This window comes from Cavia porcellus, unplaced genomic scaffold (genome assembly GCF_034190915.1).
Source record: "Cavia porcellus strain 051 isolate PalLab524CR breed Dunkin Hartley unplaced genomic scaffold, mCavPor4.1 scaffold_17, whole genome shotgun sequence".
Lineage (NCBI taxonomy): Eukaryota > Metazoa > Chordata > Mammalia > Rodentia > Caviidae > Cavia > Cavia porcellus.
In genome coordinates, this window is record NW_026947500.1 from 72,774,164 (window position 1) to 72,793,967 (window position 19,804).

The 19,804-nt window shown below is 64.7% G+C and overlaps 1 protein-coding gene across 3 annotated transcripts; it reads left to right on the forward strand.

Annotated features, from left to right (window-relative positions):
- The first annotated feature begins 1,034 nt into the window (after window positions 1-1,034).
- Window positions 1,035-18,911, forward strand: Zbtb7a (zinc finger and BTB domain containing 7A). 3 transcript variants are annotated; one of them, XM_063228822.1, is made up of 3 exons: window positions 1,035-1,168; window positions 9,232-10,532; window positions 14,230-18,911. In XM_063228822.1, exons 2-3 carry the CDS (start codon window positions 9,247-9,249, stop codon window positions 14,780-14,782), a joined length of 1,839 nt encoding a protein of 612 aa, XP_063084892.1. In that variant the 5' UTR covers window positions 1,035-1,168; window positions 9,232-9,246; the 3' UTR covers window positions 14,783-18,911. The 3 variants fall into 3 exon arrangements, with proteins under 3 accessions (XP_063084892.1, XP_013002953.1, XP_004999381.1); XM_013147499.2 differs by lacking the exon at window positions 1,035-1,168 and adding an exon at window positions 2,287-2,409; XM_004999324.3 differs by lacking the exon at window positions 1,035-1,168 and adding an exon at window positions 6,061-6,200.
- The last annotated feature ends 893 nt before the right edge of the window (window positions 18,912-19,804 follow it).

Below are 19,804 nucleotides of genomic sequence, written 5' to 3' on the forward strand. Positions count from 1 at the left end.
AAGTAGGAGAAGACAGACGACAAAAAATAATAAAGTTGAGCTGCGCCGACGCCTCCCCGCTGCCCACCTCCGCCCCTCGGAGCCGGGAGGCAGCAGGACGCAGGGCCCGGCAGTCCGGCCCGGGCCCGTCCCGCCCAGTGACCCACAGCCGGGTGGGGAGCCGGGAAGCCGGGAAGACAGCCTCGGCCCGCGGCTCCCGCCCCCGCCAGCCCCTTCCCCGCGCTCCGTCCCGGCAGCCGCTTTATGTAACCGCGGGAGGGCAGGTCGCCGCGGGGACCCTGGCGCGCTCCGGCCGGCCGGGTGCTGGCAAAGGCTGCGGTCCCTTGCGCAGGCTGGGAAAACTGAGGCCGGCGAGGCGCAGGGGCTCGGCCGCGGAGTGGGGGTGCGGGGCAGGGGTCCCCACGCGCTCCGCTCGCCGCCGGCCTCCCACCCGCGCGGGCAGCGCGCCCCACGCCCGCATCGCCAGTGCGCACGGCGCTCCCCGCCCCCACTGCCATCGCGCCACGCCCCAGGCGTCGGGGGCACAGCCCGAGCCCCCCGCACCCCGCCCTGCCGCGCCGGGCTGGGGGCCTGTTTATCTGGAGCCCCCACCCCCTGCACCGAGGGGCCTCTCCCCCCGCGCCCCGGGAGCTCTGGGGCCAGATAAGCCGGCCGCCTGGCACTGGGCCGCGCGCGGGGCGGAGAGGTCAGGGAGGGGGGCGCGCGCCGGGGCGGGCCGGACCCCCCCTACACCCCACAACTTGACACAAAACCTAATAACAGCCCGGGCTCCCCGGCGCAGCGGGCGAAACCCCACGGGAGGGCAGGGACGTGGCAAGAGCGGACCTGCAGAGCCTGTTCTGGCCTCGGAGGCTCGGGCGCGGGGTGGGGGGGCGGGCTGAGCGTGAGGGGGTGCGGCGGCTGCGGCACCTTTAAGACAAGGGAGGACCCCTCTTGCCCTCGGAGAAACCAGGAAGGGAGTCGCGAGCATCATACGGGGCTTTGCTGTACTGTACGGGGACTGTAGGGGCAGTGACGCCGCCGCCGCCGGAGCCAAGAGCGCCGCGGGCCGAGCGTGAGCCCGGGAGCGCGAGCGCCAAGGACCCCGCCGGCCGAGGGCGCCCCGTCCCCGACTCCGGGCCCCGGCCCCGCGCCCCGGCCCGGCCCGGCCCGAGCCCAGCCTCGCGAGGTGAGTCCACGGCGCCCGATGGCGCGGGGTGTAGGGCGGGGACCGCGGGGAGGGGTCGCGCGCGCCCCCACCCTGCGCCTGGACCCGGGTTGAGGGACCTTTTTGCCCCCAAGTTTCCAACCCGGGGGTCCCCGTGGCAGCTGCTCAGAGGCGCCCCAGATTAGGAGCGCGGGGACCGGGAGAGGGGATTGGGGGCGAAGTGCATGGTTTGTGCGCCAGCCGCCCCCCCAACCCCACCCGGGTGCCTGGCTTTCGGGGCTCCCGGGCGCGCGGAGCGGGGGAGGGGAAGAGGGGCTGCATTGAGGGTGTGGGGGAAACCGGCGTGGGGGGATAGGGGGGCGCGTCGCGTGCTAACTTTCCTGCCGGGTCCGGCTAGGGGGGCGCTTTCGCCTCCCCCCAGCCCCGGCGGGGGCCTGCTCGATGCTGCGTGCATACGTTGGAGTTGGGCAGGATGGAGCTCCATGGGGGATGGGGGGGAGGGGGCTGAAAAAACAGGGAGGGGGGCTTTGCAAAGGAGGGGGAAGGGGTGGGGTGTCCGGGAGGGTGGGCGGGAGGCGCCGCGAGGCTCTGTGGTTGTCGTAGTCCGTAGGCAGCTTGCGGCTAGCAGGTGGCTGGCGGTACGAACTACAAGTCCCACAGTGCGCCGCGCGGGCGGCTCGCTGCGGCCCGCGGGGAGGGGCGGTGCGGAGGAGGGGCGGTGAGCGGCGGGTTCACGGGCCAATGGGTGCGGGCGACGGCTCGGCGCTGCGCTGCAGGCGGAGCCTGCGTGGGGGCGGTGCCTGCGCCGGCTCCCCTTGCCGGGGGCCGGTGGCCGTCCTGGCTTCCGGCTGCGCGGCCGCGGGCCGCCCCCTCCCCGCCTCGGGCCCCTCCCGCCTGTTGTGTAACTGTCCCCAGCCCCCTCCCCTCGGGTCCCCCAACCCCAAAACGGGGGCCCCTCCTTGCCGAGGGCGCTCCCCGGATAGGGTGTCGGCGAGGCGGCAGTGCGGCGCAGGAGAGCCCGGGGATGCGCGGCCTGGCGCGGGCCGGCCGGGGCTCGAGGGAGGCGGCGGGCGAGCGGGCGGGCGGGCCCAGATCCGGGGTAATTTGCATCGCCCTCCCCCCAGCCCGGGTGGGGATTGGCCGCCGGCGGCGGGGGGTGGCGCGGGGCCAGGCGCATTGCCGCCTCCCGGGCCTCGGAGGAGCCAGCCCAGCCGCCGCCGCCGCCGCCGGGGCCGGGCCCCTCGCGCTGCCCCGGGAAGGAGGTAGGACCCGCGCCTGTTCGGCAGGGCCGGGGTGAGGGCCGGGATGGGGGCCGCGACGGGACGCTTCCTGCTCCCCCCTCACTCGGCCTGGCGCCTCTGTCTGTGCGCGCGGCCCCCGATCCCCGCCCGCGCCCCCGGAGCGCGTGACCCCGTCTCCTCTGGCCGGACCCCCCCTCCTCTTGACGCCAAGCACCACGTGCGAGCCCTGAGCTCGGGCAGGAGGGGCGAGCGGCGCGATCTGGTCCCCTCCCCCTCCCGCTCTGCTTTCCTCCCTCCCCCAGCCCGGAGCTGCAGACCTGGCCGGGGGCTCTACGAGGCCCTGGAGCCTGCCCATTCCCAAGACCAGGCCTCTGTGGCTCCTGGGAGACACTGACTCCCCCGCGCTTGGCCCTGCGGCCCACTGGGGAGCCCGGGGACCGCCGCAGGACGCTGCTGTCCAGCCAGGCCCAAGGCACCCAGTCGCTGTCTACTAAGTGCTTGGCAGAATGCATCGAGGACTTGGCGGGGTTGCATGGGGAAGCGGGCAGCGCCTTCTCTCCCCCCAGCCAGGCGGCGGAAGTGAGAGAGGTGTGCATGCCCCTTCCCCCAGCGGGCCCACCTGGCTCACCCATGGGTGGCTGGCCCGCCACCCCCTTGCTCCTCCTCCCTGCCAACTGCCTCCCAGAGCCGCCGGAGAGGGCGTCCGGGATTCCATGTCAGCCCCCCCACCCCGGGCTAGGGCCAGGGCCAGGGCCAGGGCGGAACCCTGAGTGTGCCGCTCCCACACTGGGGGGGCCTCCCCTCCAGCGGCCCAATCACTTCCTATTGGCAGAACTGGCCTAGGAGAGATCCCCAGGCCCTGCCCGGGCAGAGGGCACCAGGCAGGGGCCCTGATCCCTCAGGACCATCCCCGTGGGGCCCTAACTGGGCCCGGCACCTCTCAGCTGGGCTCGGGGCTTTGTTTACGGCCTACCATCTCTGTGGAGACGGAGCCTGGGGGGGGGGGGCGCTGGAGAAGCCAAGCCTCAGCCGGAAAGAGGACCCAACGGGGACACTGAAATTTTAATTCGTGGGTCACTTTGGGGGGGTATTTATTATTCAGTTCTGATTGGCTGCCTGCGGACCAGTCAGCACCCTGGCCTGGGCTGGGAGCCACCAACTCAGCCGGGGAGGAGGAGCAGGCACTGCGGGAGCCTATGAGACCTTAGCCATGTTGGGGAGACTGAGGCAGGGCCCAGGCTGGGCCTTGGGGAGGTCCCTGGCACGGCAGCCAGACCTGTGTGTATTGGGGTTTGTTCTGTTGGTTGCTGGAGGCCATCTGATCTGGAGCTAGGTCCACCTGGTGGCTGCCCTTGTTACCTGTCAGGAAACCGAGGCTGGAGCCACGGTGAGGGCGGCCCCTCCCCCATGACCCAGGCAGCTTGGGCCTTGAGCAACCTGGGTGTGCGGGTTGTTGGTGGGCAGAGGAAATGGCAGTGGTGGGGATACAGAAAGCCCAAGGTCATGTTGGCAGCGAGGTCCAAGCCTCCTCCTTGGGGAACCTTCCTGAAGTCCCCTGGGAGGTCCGGCCAGGGCCCCTGCCCACCTGTGTTCCCCAGCACCTGTCATGAGCAAGCACTGGACAGTCACCCGGGATCTGTCCGAAGATGACACTGAGCTCAGAGAGGGCCAGCCATACGCCCAAGGTCACCCAGCTCGAGACCCACGGGTGCTGCCTCCCAACCTGGCTCCCACCAACCTGCACCCGGGGCCCCCAAAGCAGGCAGGGCTCAGGGTTGCGTAGCTCTTTATGCCTAAGGGGGTTGGGGTCACTTCCCCAGGGCCCAGACTCAGGCCTGGACCCTCTGAAGCAGCGCTGGCTGAGCTCTGTCCAGGAGCCTCCTGTGCGGGCAGGGCCCCCCAGCAGAGCCTGCAGACCCCCTGCGTTCACCCCTTTCCTCTCTGCTGGAGGGAAAGCCCTGGGTCAGTGTCAGCCACCTGGGATCTGCTTGGGTGTCGGGCATGGGTCATCAGCCACTTGAGACACCATTCGGGCCCCCAGCAAGTCACCTTGCCCTGAACCGCCCTGCAACAGCTCTGGGTGGCAGAGACCAGCAGAACAGGCTGGGCCAGGCTCTGCTCCACCTGGGACCCATCCAGGTCCACCGTGTCCCCTCTGCTGGCCTCAGCTATTCCATCAGTGCAACGGGACACCACTAGGGACATTGTGGGCTCAATGTGTCTGGCCCCTCCAGAGCTCGTGAGGCCCCCCCCCGCCCTGCCTGTCCCTGTCCTGCAGACCCTGATTGCCTGGACATCTACTGGGCCATCCTGGGTCCCCCAGACTCAGGAAGGGGGATCTCGAGGTCTGCTGCTACCTGTGGACTGTGTGCTGGGGGAGGGGACAGGCAGTCTGGGAGGACTAGTCAGGCTGGCCTAGTTGGTTAAGCGGCCTGTGTTCAGATTCCAGCTCTTTTGCTGTGTGACCTGGGGGAGTTGCCGCCCGTCTCTGGGCCCCCCTCTTGGAGAGCCAGCAGGGTGGGCATAAACTGCGCTACCAGGCCCGGTGCCCTGTGGGGAGATTCTGGCACAGGCAAGGAGGTAGGCCAGAGAGCCGGCCCCTCCATCTGTCCCCTCAGCAGGCTGTGGTCGGTCACTTGGTGGAAGTGTCCCCACCCACACCTTTCTGGTCTGACTGGGAAACAAGCTCTGTCCCATTAGGGTGTAACAGGGATCCAGCTGGATCCGCACAGCACCAGAGCCCCTTCATCCTGGGCGTGCGGCCTGAGTCCTCCACCAGCCATGCCGGGTGTGGGGCACTGCAGGTGGCTCTCCAGGTGACAAACAGGTCCGTCCAGGTCCTTGTGGTCTCCCGTGGGCATCATCGGGAATAGCAGGTGGGGTGGCAGTGATGGAGTTCTGCAGAGCCAGGCCTTGCTTACCCCTGGGGACAGGAAGCTCATTCTCTGAGAGCCATCCCTTTCAGGGACGGTGAGGCTTCCTCTTGGAACGCAGCCTCCTCCTGACGGGGGGCTTCCTGGCTCATGACGGTACTTGGGGTGTGGGACCGGGGTGGGCCTTGGCCCCACCCTGGAGTCAGGGGTCAGATGGGGTCCCCACGACCTCATCCCTGCCCCCTGAGAACACACTTCCCACTGGGCCGGCCGCCTTCCTGCCTCTGGCCCTTTAAGGCCTGGGCAGGAAGCCCCTCCCCACTTAGGGCACTAAATGGCCATGTAAAATGGCGGAGGGCCCTGTGGGTCCTGTTCGTGCCAGGTCGGGCCCAAGGAGGCTAACTGCCTGGCATGGCAGGTGGGCAGGGGCTGCACTGGCTGACGGCTGATAGCCACCCTGGGCCTGGGTGATCCCCAGCATTGCAGGGTGACTGTGGGGACCGCCATGCTGCATGTGTGACCTTGGACCGGCCCCCACCCTCAGGCCGGGCCGTACCCTGCGCTGCCCTCCCTGGTCAGTGCTACCCGCTTGCCTGGCACGTAGTAGGTGGAAGTGGGTCGGATTCCTGAAGTCAGCCTGAGCCACCAGGCCCCCTAAGCCTGTCCGACCCCCTCTCACTCGCAGGGCGTGGGCAGTGGACAGGCTGGGTGGAGTTTTCTGGGGACCGGCTCACACACAGTAGGTCCTCGGGCAAGGTCCACCACCCGGGCAGGAGCAGGGCTCGATCGCTGGCGGGCTTACTGGGGACCCATTTCTCTTTGCTGCTAGAATCCCAAGGAGACAGCAGCCACCCCGAGGGGCCGTGCTGGTAGCTCGTCACAGGACGCATGAGGAGGAGCTGGGCTTGAACCCGGCCCGCCGCCTGTGGCACCCAGTAGGTGTGTGAGGTCCTTTTCCCCCCGCTCCTCTCTCTGCTGGTCTCCTTGGGGGGCAAGAGGGCCTGGGCCCTGCTGAGTAGTCCCCACCCCAGGAGCGGCCCCCGGAGGACTGTGGGTGGCAGTTACCTCCTGTCATTGGGGACCAGGGATGGGAGGAGTCTGGCCTGGGATCTTGGGGAGGTCCCTTCCTCTTTCCTGCTCCCCTGGGCTCCCCACGGTCCCGGTGTCCTCCCCAGGGACACCTGCTGCGCCCTGACCTCGCTGTTCCCGGAAGTGGGGAGGTGGCAGCAGGTCCGGTTGAAGCACCTGGGCCCTGACCCTGCCGCCCGCGTGCTGTGCAGCTCGTGGCTGCGTCTCGCACCTCTCTGGGCCTCTCCAGGCTGTGGGGAGGATGAGAGCAGGGGACGGGTTTTACAAAGCAGTTAGAGCAAGTAAACCTTGGCTAGGCGGAAGCGGAGATAGGCCAGGCCCAGGGGAAGAGGGTCGCCATCTACAGCCCAGGAGGGGCCTGCTGGGGCCTGTCCCCTGCGGACAGCCGAGTCAGCGCTGTGCCTCCGGAAGTCCCACGCAGGCGGCCCGGGGGCGGAGCTGTGGTCCGGGGTAAGGGTCCAGGTCTTCGGGTCCCACCCAGGGCGGGGCCGGGCTCCCAGGGGAAGGAGATGTGGTGACCACTTCCGAGGTCCTGCTGGGTATTGGGTGCCAGGCAGGGCCGCAGTGGTCTGCCGACTGTGGGCGCCCTGGGGCCTCTCTGCGCCCCCACCCATCTTCTTTCAGCCGCGGGCAGGGTCTTGGCCCTTGTGGCAGGGAGCTGCCCCCCAGGAGGCCCAGGTGGGGGCGGTGACAGGGTGTGGCCAGCAGGTGCCTCCAGTTCCTGGACAGAGGGCGGGTCAGGTGTTGGCAGGGCCAGCGCAGGAGCCACCGGCTGGGGCGCGCCGAGGACCAGCCCTGGGCCCCAGCCCGTGCAGGTCGCCTTGCTGGGTGTCTTCAGCTGGGATTTCAGCTCTCTCTGGGCCTTGGGTTTTCTTACCTGTCACATGGCAACCACGACACTCAACGGCGCTTTCCTGGCTCGGCTAGCCTGGCCCTTGAGCTGAGGGGGAGATATTCGGGCGAATGTGGGGGCTCTTCAGGCCCAGCTGGGACCCACGGCCCTGCTTACCCCAGGGCATCCTGACCCTGGAAATAGGGCAGGGGCAGTCTCTGGCCCTGGGCGTGGCCGAGGTGGACTCCTCCGAGTCCAGGGGTGATGGGGAGACACCATCGGGGCTGAGTCATTCGGACTCGGATCCCAGTACCGAGGTCCCCTGAGGGAGGACAGTCCGGTGGGCCTGGGTGGCTGTCTTGGGGGCCCTGGAGGCCTCGGTCCGAGTCTCTCGGTGGTGCGTGGGGCGGGCCTTGGCAAGGAGGGTCGGCCTGTCTGATCCGAGCCCCATCTGTCCTCACGTGGCCCGAGGCGCAGGGCCAGACGGCAGATGGTGGTGCAGGGGGTGAAAGCTACCAAAGGGGGCTCCTCGGCAGCTTCCTGGGGCCGTGGCGCGTGCGGGGTCCTCCCCACCCTGGCCCCCTGCACCCGGCAGCCACATCTGAGCCGCGCCCCTCCCCACTGCGGGCAGCCGGGTGGAGGAAGGGGGGGCCCCCAGCAGCTGGTGCGGCGGGAAGGAGGGTGGGTGGAGGGCCCGAGCCCCGGCAGTGAACAGGCCGCACAAAGGTCTCTATGTGGCCTTGGCAGACCCCGCGCCAAGGGCTGCCAGGGTGGGTGGGCACTGGACCATCGGGTGAGACCCTGGCCAGAGGGGTCCCGTGGACCTCAGAAGGCCCTGCTCTGGCCCTGTCCCCGGGGAGAGGCCTGGTGCCCGGCCCCAGGGCCAGCCTAGCCTAGAGGAACCGGAGGAGCATGGTTGGCTTTGGGTGGTGTGGGGCTCCCTGGAGAGGGTGGAGGGCTGGGGACAGGAGCCAGAGGTTGCACAAGGGCCCGGGTGGGTGGGTGAGTCACAGCTCGGGGGAAGCGGAAAGCAGGAGGGCGGAGGATAGGAGTGGGCTGGGCAGTCCCCAGGGCCCTGTACCTCCAGGAACCGGGGCCCATTTGACAGATGGGGACACTGAGGCCCAGAGCACACCCGGGCCTCATCTCAGGTCAAATGGCACAACGGAGGAGGCAGAGAGGCGGGTGGAAGGCCTGAGCCACCCAGGCCCCTCCTGGGGGCTGTGGCTGGGTTCGACCTCCATTTCCGTATTACTCACTGCCGGGCTGAGCCCTTCCCGGGGGCTCGAGGGCAAGAAGAGGTTTGTCAGCCGTGCCACCGGCCCTGTCCCAGTGGGCCACGCCCTCTGCACCCTTGAACCCAGCCAGGTTTCTGGCCTGGGTGTCCGGGGTTCCACCTCCATCCTTCTACCAGCTCAGGGTCCCCAGAGGATATTGGGGTCACCGGGACAAATTTGGGTAGGGTGTAGCTCTGTCCTTACCAGGAGGTTACAGACAGGCATTGTTGCTCGTCCCCCCGCTGCCCCCCCCCCCCCGGTTTGTTTCCTCTTCCTCCGGGGAGCCAAGGTGCCTGGCTCAGAGGGACCTCATGACTGTCTCCGTCTGTGTGTTTCTTGGGCACCTACTGTGTGCCCCAGACACCTCCAGGTGTCCTATGACCTGGGTTCCCTGGGGCCTCCCATTGCGGGGTGGGAAGGTGTCCCCACTTTTCCTCACAGCCAGAGTGCTTTCACCAGCATAAATGGTTTAGCATTAAAGCCAGGCGTGGTGGCACTTGGCTGTCATCCCAGCACTCAGGAGGCTGAGGCAGGAGGATTGTCTTAAGGCCAGCCTGGGCTGCATAGCAAGACCTTGTCTCAAAACAAAACAGGGTTAAGACACCTGGCAGTTGTGCAGAGCTGGGTTAGCTGAAGTTGGGGGCATGGATGCCCTTTTGCACAGCTGGGGAAATCAAGGTCAGCCACAAGATCAGGTGTGTCCTCCCCAGGGTTCCGGTCGAGAGGCTTCCATGCTCACCGACCACACTATCCCCCACCCCGGCCCCTGCAGGTCTCGGCGCGGAAGATGGCCGGCGGCGTGGACGGCCCCATCGGGATCCCGTTCCCCGACCACAGCAGCGACATCCTGAGCGGGCTGAACGAGCAGCGGACGCAGGGGCTGCTGTGCGACGTGGTGATCTTGGTGGAGGGCCGCGAGTTCCCTACGCACCGCTCGGTGCTGGCCGCCTGCAGCCAGTACTTCAAGAAGCTGTTCACGTCGGGCGCCGTGGTGGACCAGCAGAACGTGTACGAGATCGACTTTGTGAGCGCCGAGGCGCTGACCGCGCTCATGGACTTCGCCTACACCGCCACACTCACGGTGAGCACGGCCAACGTGGGTGACATCCTGAGCGCCGCCCGCCTGCTGGAGATCCCGGCCGTGAGCCATGTGTGCGCCGACCTCCTGGACCGGCAGATCCTGGCGGCCGACGCGGGCGGCGACGCGGGCCAGCTGGACCTCGTGGACCAGGTGGACCAGCGCAACCTGCTGCGCGCCAAGGAGTACCTGGAGTTCTTCCAGAGCAACCCCATGAACAGCCTGCCCCCCGCCGCCGCTGCGGCCGCCGCCGCCGCCAGCTTCCCGTGGTCCGCCTTCGGGGCGTCCGACGACGACCTCGATGCCACCAAAGAGGCCGTGGCGGCCGCCGTGGCTGCCGTGGCCGCGGGTGATTGCAACGGCTTGGACTTCTACGGGCCGGGCCCCCCTGCCGAGCGGCCCCCCGCGGGTGACGGAGACGAAGGTGACAGCAACCCCGGGCTGTGGCCAGAGCAGGACGAGGATGCCCCGGCCACCGCCACGGCAGGCGGTCTCTTCCAGCCTCCGGTGGCCCCGCCGGCCACCACGCAAAACGGCCACTATGGCCGCGCCGGCGAAGAGGAGGCGGCCTCGCTGTCCGAGGCGGCACCCGAGCCCGGGGACTCGCCGGGCTTCCTGTCGGGCCCGGCGGAGGGCGAGGACGGGGACGCCGGCGGCGATGTGGACGGACTGGCGGCCAGCACGCTGCTGCAGCAGATGATGTCGTCGGTGAGCCGGGCGGGGGCGCTGGCGGGCGGGGACAGTGACGAGGAGTCGCGGACCGACGACAAGAGCGTCATGGATTACTACATGAAGTACTTCAGCGGCGCCCACGAGGGCGACGTGTACCCGGCGTGGTCGCAGAAGGGAGAGAAGAAGATCCGAGCCAAGGCCTTCCAGAAGTGCCCCATCTGCGAGAAGGTCATCCAGGGCGCCGGCAAGCTGCCGCGCCACATCCGCACGCACACCGGCGAGAAGCCCTACGAGTGTAACATCTGCAAGGTCCGCTTCACCAGGTGAGCCGCCGCGCCCTCCCCTGCCCCCTCCTGTCTGCAGCCACGGCTCAGGCACAGAAAGAACGAGGCCGGAGGGCCAGGAGTGGTGGCGCACGCCTGTCATGCCAACACTCGGGGAGGCCGAGGCAGGAGGATCTCCATGTGTTCCAGGCCAGCCTGAACCGCAGAGTGAGACCCTGTCTCAGAAAGACAACTGTGGGGGCTGGGACTTAGCTCAGCCGCATAAGCACCTGCCTTAAAGCAGGCAGTCGTGAGTTCGATCCCTGGTACCAAAAAAAAAGACAGCTGTGGCCGGGCACCGTAGTGTCTGCCTGTGGTCCGGGCACCTTGGGGAGGTGGCGGCAGGAAGGTGGTGGGCAGTGCAAGGTCCTGGATTCAATCCCCAGTACAAACAAAAATGTCACAGCGTGTGAGGTGTGAAGAACCTGCCATAGATGGGCTGGAGAACTGGCCTTCTGTTTTCAGACAGTTACCTGTGTTGAAGGAGAAATTCTTAAGTCTCCTTTGCTATGGGAGAAGGGGGAGCCTGTTCTAGAGATTTGGTTACTGTTTATTTTTGTATTATAAATTTATTTGGTCCTCAGCCCTTTATTTTGTGAGGCGGGATCTCACCAACTCATTAAGATTTACCCTGGCTGGGTTTGAACTGCGATCCGCCTGCCTCAGCCTCCCAAAATGCTGGGATGACAGCAGTTCTTTGGTCAGCATTTCTTAAGTACCAGCTGTGTGCTGGGTTCTTATCTAAGCACTGAAGGACCCAACAGTGGACAGACAGGCCCCAGTCTCTGTGGAGTCACCAAGGGAGGGAGTAGGGCTGGAGAGATTTGAGTTGAGATCCAAAGGAGCTGTGGGAAAAGTATTCTGCACTGGCAACAGCCTGTGCAAAGGCCCTGAGGCCCGTTTGGCTTGGGGCTGCAGCCAGTGGAGGTGGAAGAGCCTGGCAGGAGCCATGGGGTTTGGTCCCTGAGCTGGAAGAGTTCAAGGTCAGGCCAGCAGTATCCAATTGGGTCTTAGGAGTCCAGAGGTGGCTGGCTGGCCCATGTGGACTGAGGGCGGGCCGGCCCAGTGGGGGTGGGGGGCTGGCAGCAGGGACCCAGCCAGGCTGGGTGACTCAGCATCACCCCCTGCCCCCAGCCTGGCCGCCCTGGGGTTCCCCAGCCACGCCTCTCAAGGCTGAAGAAAGAGGCCATTGTCCCATTTCCTGGCCCCACCCCACAGGGACAGGAACCTGGGCTTGACCCCCTCCCCAGCAGCTGGGTGAGCAAGGCAGGCTGGGCTCGGGCACCCAGGGGTGCCAGGTGGGGGCAAAGGGCAGAGCCAGGCCTTGGGCAGTCTGCTGCGGGAGATTGGGGCTGGAGGTCCTGGGAGCCGCCTCCTCTAGGCCGGAGTCCCCGGGGGGCCTCTGAGTAAGCTGGGGAGAGGGGACAGCATGGCTGGGGGTCCTGCTCAGTGACCTGGCCCTGCCTGTCCTCCACCTGCCGCCAGGACCGCGGCCTCCCCAGGTGCTGGCCTGGCCTGGTTTCGAGGTAACTTAACCTGAACTTGGCCACGCCCATCCAGTTCAGCCTGGGATCCAGCCAGCATGCCAGACAGGGAAACTGAGGCACGGGGCGCTCAGTGGGGCCGTTTGTCCCCAGGCCCCCACTGGCTTCCTCTTTGAGCCCCTCTGGGGCCCCCGCCCCCACCCTCCTGCAGGCCCAGGAGCCCAGGGGCCCCTCTGAGTCACAGCAGGCAGGAGCTTGAGTAAGCAGAGCCCGTGGCTGGGGCTATAATTACCCGGCCGCCTGGGCTGGGGTGACGAAAGGCGCTGCCTCCGCCCCCGCCCCGCCTCTGCGTGGCCCCTGGCCCGCTGTGCAGCCTTGGGCAGGTCACTTGTCCCCTCTGAGCTGCCCAGCTTCAGCCGGGAGTCCGCTGATGTCCACATCCTGTTGGTGGTGACCACGGACAGGGCAGAAGTCAGGTTGCAGAGAGCTTCAGAGCCCCCAGGGATGTCAGGGCCAGAAGGAGGGACAGGGGCTGGAGGAGCCTAGGGCAGGAACGGCGTCTTCCAGGGATGGAAAAAGGAGAGTGGCCCGGTGAGCCATGAGGGATGAGTAGGAGTTCGTGTGTGTCTGAATCTCTGCCAGGTAAGAGGCGAGAATCGCAGAGCAGCTCTGATGCAAGGCACAAGGAAGACAGAACAGGAGAAAGTAGCTTCTGTCATTTTTTACAAATAGGTCCCTTTGGCTGGTCAAAGTGCAGAGTTAGTAACGGACCATTTTACATTCTCGTGCATCCAAAGGCTTTCAGGGTTTTGTTTTGCTTGGTTTTGTTTTTAGACAGGGTCCTACTATACTTTTCAGGCTGGCTTTGAACTCACCATATAACCCAGGCTGACCTCGAATCCTCAGCAATCTTCCTGCCTCGGCCTCCCGAGGGCTGGGATTCCAGGTGTGCACCACCACACCTGGCTAAAACGTTTGCTCATCTATTTATGTTGGTGCCAGGCATTGAACTGCGGACCTTGCACCTGCTAGGCAGGCACTGTGCCACTGCGCTACCGCCATCCCCTGCCCCAAACCCAGTCCAGGGTGCCTGGCATAATTTCAGCGCTTCTCAGCCTGGAGGACTCGGAAACTGTGTGTGGCCAGAGACCACTGTAGGGGTACAGCCCTTAGTCCCCCCCAGAGCTGATAAAGTGACCAGGTTTGTGGGCTAAAGGCCTCCGGGTGAGCCTGACCCATGCTGTTTGCTGTGGAGTAGCTTGGCAGGGAGTGTCAGGTGGCCATGAGGTGTGGAGCCACGGCGGTGATAGCAGGCTTCAGGGAGACGGCAAGGATGTGGAGGAAGTGGGACGGGGGACAGCTCGTCCAAAGGCTCTGGGGCCGGCAGGACTCAAGTATGTTGATGCCACAGCCAGGGAGCCCTGTGGTCAGGCTGAACCTGTTGGAGGGGTGGGGAGGGTCGCCGGGGCCCTAGTGCCCATGGGGTGGGGACCTTGGCTGAGAACACCAAGGGGTGTCTTCCGTGATACAGCTTGGAGTGCTAAAACCAGAGTATTTGGTCATCCGGTCTGTCACCAAGTGACCCTGACGCCTGGCGGCTCCGGAGTGCGGGGGCTTTTGCTTGCCTAGTTTTCTGTGGTATTCTCAGCACTGAGAGCGTGGCTCAGGGACACGTGCCTGTCTCCAGCAGCTCAGGAGGCTGAGGCAGGAGGGTTGCGTATTTGAGCCCAGCCCCAGCAACTTGAGGTTTAGCAAGATCCTGTCCCAAACAAAATAACCAGAAGGCCTGGGGACGCAGATCAGTGGTGAAGCTTTGCTCAGCGTGTGGGAGGGCGGCTCTGGGCTCTGGCCTTCCAATTTGTGGTGGTGTTTGTTTGTTTCATTTGGCTTTTTGAGACAGGGTCTCGCTGTGCAGTTCAGGCTGGCCCTGAGCTCACCTTGTAGCCCAGGCTGGTCTCGAACTCGCAGCGATCCTCCTGCCTCAGCCTCCCGAGTGCTGGATGACAGGCGAGCCCCGCCATGCCTGCAAAAATAATCCGGGAAGAAGAAAAGGTCCGGGGTGTAGCGCAGGCGCCGAGGGCTTCCCTGTCGGTCATCAAGACCGATCCCCAGGAGCAGGCGGTGCAGAGGGGTTCAGGGTGCACCCCGGGCTGGGAGCCCTCGGGTTCCGGCCGGGCTGCTGACAGGCGTGCCCGCCCTGTGCTGTCCCCCAGGCAGGACAAGCTGAAGGTGCACATGCGGAAGCACACCGGGGAGAAGCCCTACCTGTGCCAGCAGTGCGGGGCCGCCTTCGCGCACAACTACGACCTGAAGAACCACATGCGCGTGCACACGGGGCTGCGGCCCTACCAGTGCGACAGCTGCTGCAAGACCTTCGTGCGCTCCGACCACCTGCACAGGCACCTCAAGAAGGACGGTTGCAACGGGGTCCCCTCCCGGCGAGGCCGCAAGCCCCGGGTGCGGGGCGGGGCCCCCGAGCCCACGCTGGGGAGCGCCGTGCCTCCCCCGGGCGCCCCCGGCTCCGCGCCCCCCGGCTCCCCCGACGTCACCGCCGCTGCTGCCACCGCCACCACCACCGCCACCGCCACCGCCCGGCGCAACGGCCAGGAGAAGCACTTTAAGGACCAAGAGGAGGACGAGGAGGCCACCAGCCCCGACGGCTCCTCGGGCCGGTTGAATGTAGCGGGCACCACGGGTGGAGACGACAGCGGAGGTGGCCCCCCCGGAGCCACTGCCGACGGTAACTTCACAGCCGGACTCGCCTAGAAAAACCAAAAACAGAAACCCGAGACAGACAGACAGACAGAGCGAGAGAGCGAGCGAGAGAGAGAGCTAACCCCCCACCCCCAAAAACACAAAAAAAGAAAATCTATCTATATACAGATATCTATATCTATATATATATATATGCAGATATATATATATGGGCGTCACGGTAGGTAGCTTCCTCCATCCTCTCCCTCCTGGCGTTCTGCTCCCGCGGGGTCCCTCCCGCCCGGCCCCCGTGTGCCCCGCTCCCCGACCCCCCATCCAGATGTCACTGACTGGGCTTCGGGGCTCGGCGCGGGGGGCCGTGTGGGCACAAGGATTCCGAGCCTCCCCGCACCCCCAAACCGGCGTGGGTTTGGGGGCGTCATCCCAGGTCTGGGCTGGGGTGACAGTGGGAGGCGGGGTGGGGGGCCCGGAGCGTGAGTTCTCTTTCCCCTGCTGGTTTCTATGAGTCTTCAGACAAGACCTTAAAAATGATTTCTGTCTGCTCTGAGCGGACGTTAAAGACGCCCCTGTCCCCGACCCCCACCCTTCTTCCTCAGGGCACTTAGCACGGGGTCTCCCCGCCGACCCCAGCGGCCTCCCGCCTCACCCCGCCTGTGGTCCGCCGCCTCTGCACCTCCTGGCCGCTGAGACAAATCTATTTATTTCCAGGCCTGGAGAAAGGGACCGGGACGGGGGAGCGGGCCAGGGGCACCAGGGTGGCACCAGGGCCTGCCGCCACCTTCCTTCACGGCACTTACACCGGCGGGACCCCAGGGCACCCCTCAGGGCGCCCCCACCCGCCCTCCTGTCCGGGTCCCCACCCACCCAGGCCCCCCAAAACCCCTCTGTTTAGAAAGAAAGCTTCTGTCTTGCCCCTCCCCAGCCCCTCCCCGACTTTATAAAGCACTTTTTAGATTTTTTTTCTTTTCCTTCTTGAAAAAATTTATATATAGATATATATAGATATATATATAATATGTCCTAGAGGGGCAGGCGACAGCGCGGGGTGACTCTGGCTAAGATTGGAGGGGACCCAGGGTCTCAGGGAAGCGGGCACGGGAGATTTGAGTAGCAGAGTCCAGATGTCCAATGTCACAAAAGCAATAAAAAAAAAAAAATCAAAGATTTTACAAAAAGGCAAGGAAGAAAACAAAACAAAACAAAAAATGACCGCAACCAACCACATCAGAAGTCTTGGCACTTTGTAACAGAACGGGTACTTTATCTTAATTCTTAATTTAAAACTATGTTTACAAGTTGTAACCAACTTCTATGAAAAGTTGAAAAGACAAAAAAAAGAGAGAGAGAGCGAGAGAGAGAGAGAGCAAAAGAGAATTCCTAAACGTCAATTTATTTTTGTACAAAATAATAATAAAAAAAACCCACCACAAAATACAGAATTCACGTCTGTTCCCCAAGGCCAAGGGGGGTGGACCGGAGGCCATCAGAGGGACCAGAGGGGTTCTCAGGGTCCCCTCTGCCACAGGAGCCCGCGCCAAGGGCAGGACCTCGGGGGTCCCCCAGGTTGGTGCCATGTCAGCCCCGCCCTCCGCTCCTGCCCCTCTTTTTGGTCTGTGCCCGCCCCACAGCCCCCCTCTCATGGCACCTACTTCCTCTCCGCCCAGCTCAGGGATGGGCCCGAGACGGGACTGGCCTCCCACCCAGCCGGACCAACCCACCGCCCGTGTCCCCACCGCCCCTGCCCTCCAGCATGGCGGTCCTGCGTGGCCACGAGGGGCCGCCATGTCGGATGTGCTGTGTTCCCTCCAAGTCCTTCCCCAAGGGGCCGACAGGACAGGGGTCCCCTCCAGGGCCTTCCAGTTCCCTTCCACGCACCCCCCCTTTTTACTCAAAGGCACTGACTGTAACCCGGGGACTGGCACCTGTGTCCCCCCAACCCCTGGCCCCCAAAGGCCCGGCACACACCGGGCCACAGGCCACGGACACGGCCCAGGGTTGGGGTGACGACACTGCCGGCTGCCAGGGTGCCCTCCCCAGCCCCACTCCGCCCAGCGGAGCCCAGTGTGAGACCCCGCTTCCCGTCCAGGCCCAGCGGGCATGGCAGGTGGCCCCGAGTGCCCCACTCCTCTCCCTCCCAGGACCTGTCTGTGACAAGCGTCTTCTGTCTTGCTCTTGTTTTTAAAGGGAAGCTTTTTACGAAGGCCATTTTTGATACTGCTTCTGCCGGAGAGTTTCTGTGCCCTCCCCTCCCGCCCTGCCAGCCCCGGCCCTGCCCCGATGTCTCAGGAGTCCCTCCAGGCCCCGACGCGCCCTAGGGTCAGCAGGCGAGCTGTTCAGAAGTGACTGGAGGCTGAGCAGGGAACCCCAGAACCCCAGCTAGGGAGCTCGGCCTTGCCCCTCGGGAAGTCCGCCGAGGGCGAGTTCTGTGTCCCCACCACACACGCGCACCCCTTCTTTGCAATAAAACCGACTCGCAAATCCTAGGTGTCACCTTGGCCAGCGGCAGCCACCAGACCTGTGGGCCAGCCCTGGGGACACGGAAGGGCAGGGCCGTGGCCCGCCGGCAGACTGGGGACACCGACCTCCCGGCTGCACTAAGCCCCCCCAGCTCCGCACTAGCTTGCCCCCCGCCCGCGGCCACGCTGCCTTAACCGCGGTCTGCATGGCCCAGAGCCGGCCCCCAGCCCCGCCCAGGCCCCGCCCCAACCGCAATCACATACTGTATATAGACGTGGATCAATTTTAGTTTTATTCTTTAAATTAAGGTCGTGATAAAGTGTTGCCAAAGATACCTGCTGAAGTTTTCGTGTTTCAGGAAAAGCTGTTTGAGGAGGGTTGGGCTGGCTTGTCTGGGAGGACGCTGCAGAAAGGGTTTTGGGGTTTTTTGTTTGGTTTGGTTGTTTGGGGTTTTTTTTTTTGTTTGTTTGTTTTGTGTTTTTTGTCTTTTTTTTTTTTTTTTTTTTAACTGCCTGGTACAAAAAAAAAAAAGAAAAAAGAAAAAGTGGATTGTGATTTCCATCCTGATGGTGGTGCTTGGATGGCTTGGTGCGTGCGTGCGTGTGTGTGAGAGGCCGACAGGTCCAGGCTGGGGGCTCCAGGCGGGGGTCCCCGGGCTCAGGGGAGGAGAGTGGCTTGAGACCCCAGCCTGAAGTCCCTCAGCCTGTGGGGACCCCGACGGGGGGGGGGGGACGTCCTCCAGATGCCGCTCTTTGCCTCCCCCACATCCTGCCTTTTGAGATTCAAGGGGGGAAAAATAAAAATATTAAAATTAAAAAAAATTTTTTAAACCATTGAATGTACTGTGGCAGAAAAGGCCCAGCCTGGCACCAGTGCGGGTGTGCACCCTGCCAGGCCCCGGAGGACGATACCAAAGTCTGCACTGTACCTGGCCGGCCTTTGCTTCCCTCCCAGGGGCTCCTCCAGGTGCCCCGTTCTTCCCGGAGGCAGGGGGTGGCCAGGGACACGGGCCTAGGGGCCGCGGCAGGCACAGTGGTCGTGTCACGGAGGGCTGAGCGAAGCAGGGGTCACCCTCCACCCCGAGGGTGGGCACGGTCCAGGCAGCCGGGATTCCTGGGGGGACACAGAAAAGGCAAAACAAAACGAAAAATTTAAAAAAAAATAAAAAACTTTAAAAAAACAAAACAAAAAAAGCAAAAAAATCCTATTTTTTGAGAAAGAAAGATATTTATATTTGCAGTTTTATTTTAAAAAGTTATTTAAGCTCAGAAAGCGGCCTGCCCAGAGGTGGGGTGGGGGGCTGGCGCGGGACGGGTCACGGGCCTGGGGTTTCAGCCACCGGGGCCACAATCTCAGAGTTCAGCGGCTTGCACTACACAGCTGTACAGCGGCCTGGGGGCCGGGCGGGCTGGGAACCGAGGCCCAGCGCCCCTGCGCTGCCGGCCGGCGAGGTGCCTTGGACTGTGGGGCCGGGCCTGGGAGGCGGTGCGCCCGGTACAGAGCACAGCACAGAGCAGACATTCCAGAGACTGTATCCGAGAGTCTTTATAATAAAAGTGTGGGAGATTAAACAAAATTCAATTGATAAAAATGCACTTTTTGGGGGTGGGGGGAGACGCTTTAAAGTAATAAACAAAAACAGACAAAAGAAAAACAAAAATCATTTTTCTTGTACATAAAAGACAAAAAACAAAGACCACTAAACGCAGCCTGTTAAGACCGCTGCTGCCTCCTGCTTGATTTCTTGGGGGGAGATGGGGGGTAGCAGGGAGGGAGGGTGTGGGGTGCTGATTCTGGGGCTCCCCAGCCCTGAGGGGGGACCTGGCTGGCCTGGGTTTGGGTTGATCAGAGGGCCCCCCTGGGCCACAGATGCAGGGGGAGCCCGGGAGGCCGGGAGGAACTGAGCCTTGGGCTGGCGGACAGGGGCGCGTGGGCCCTGCAAGGGCTGAGGGCCGGTGGGAGGGGGAAGAGCCTGCTGGTGGGTGGGGGAGGAGCCTGCTGGTGGGAGGGGGAGGAGCCTGCTGGTGGGAGGGGGAGGAGCCTGCTGGTGGGTGGGGACCCTGGGCACCTCCAGCTGGGCTGATGGGATGGGGAGAACCTGCTGGTGGGTGGGGACCCTGGGCACCTCCAGCTGGGCCCTGTTGGCTGTCAGATGCCTCGGCTGGCCGGAGACCACTTCCTGTCGCCCAGGAGGAAGTGGCCCGGGCTGCACCCTCCCTGTGGGTGAGGGGCACTCACAGCGCCCTCTGTGCAGCCGGGCAGGGCTGGTGGCCCAGGCTTCTCTGGGAGGCACAGGGGAATCCCAGCTCTGGAGCCCGTGATATCTGCAGTCACCTGGGGTTGGCCATCCTGGAGCACAGGCTGCGGGGACCAGAGTGGCCAGACCAGGAGTCCGGGAGGAAGCGGGGTCAGTGAGCAGCGGCCCCAGCCTGGCTGCTGCCATTCCCCCAGATCTAGAGCCCCTCAGGCAGTGGGCTCCAGAGACCTGTGCGACTGGCACCCCGGTAGCATTCCAGAACATTCGTCACCCCAAAGGAAGCCCCGTCCATCGTCAGTCGCCCCAGCCCCAGGCGACTTCCTGTCTCTGGACTTGGTGTCCTGGTGCTTCCTGTCCTG

Bases quoted from the DNA above. Each gene is read 5' to 3' on its own strand.
- Zbtb7a (XM_063228822.1), top strand. From the start codon at position 9,247: ATGGCCGGCGGCGTGGACGGCCCCATCGGGATCCCGTTCCCCGACCAC. The intron at 10,533-14,229 runs GTGAGCCGCCGC...GCTGTCCCCCAG, and splicing joins TGCAAGGTCCGCTTCACCAG to GCAGGACAAGCTGAAGGTGC.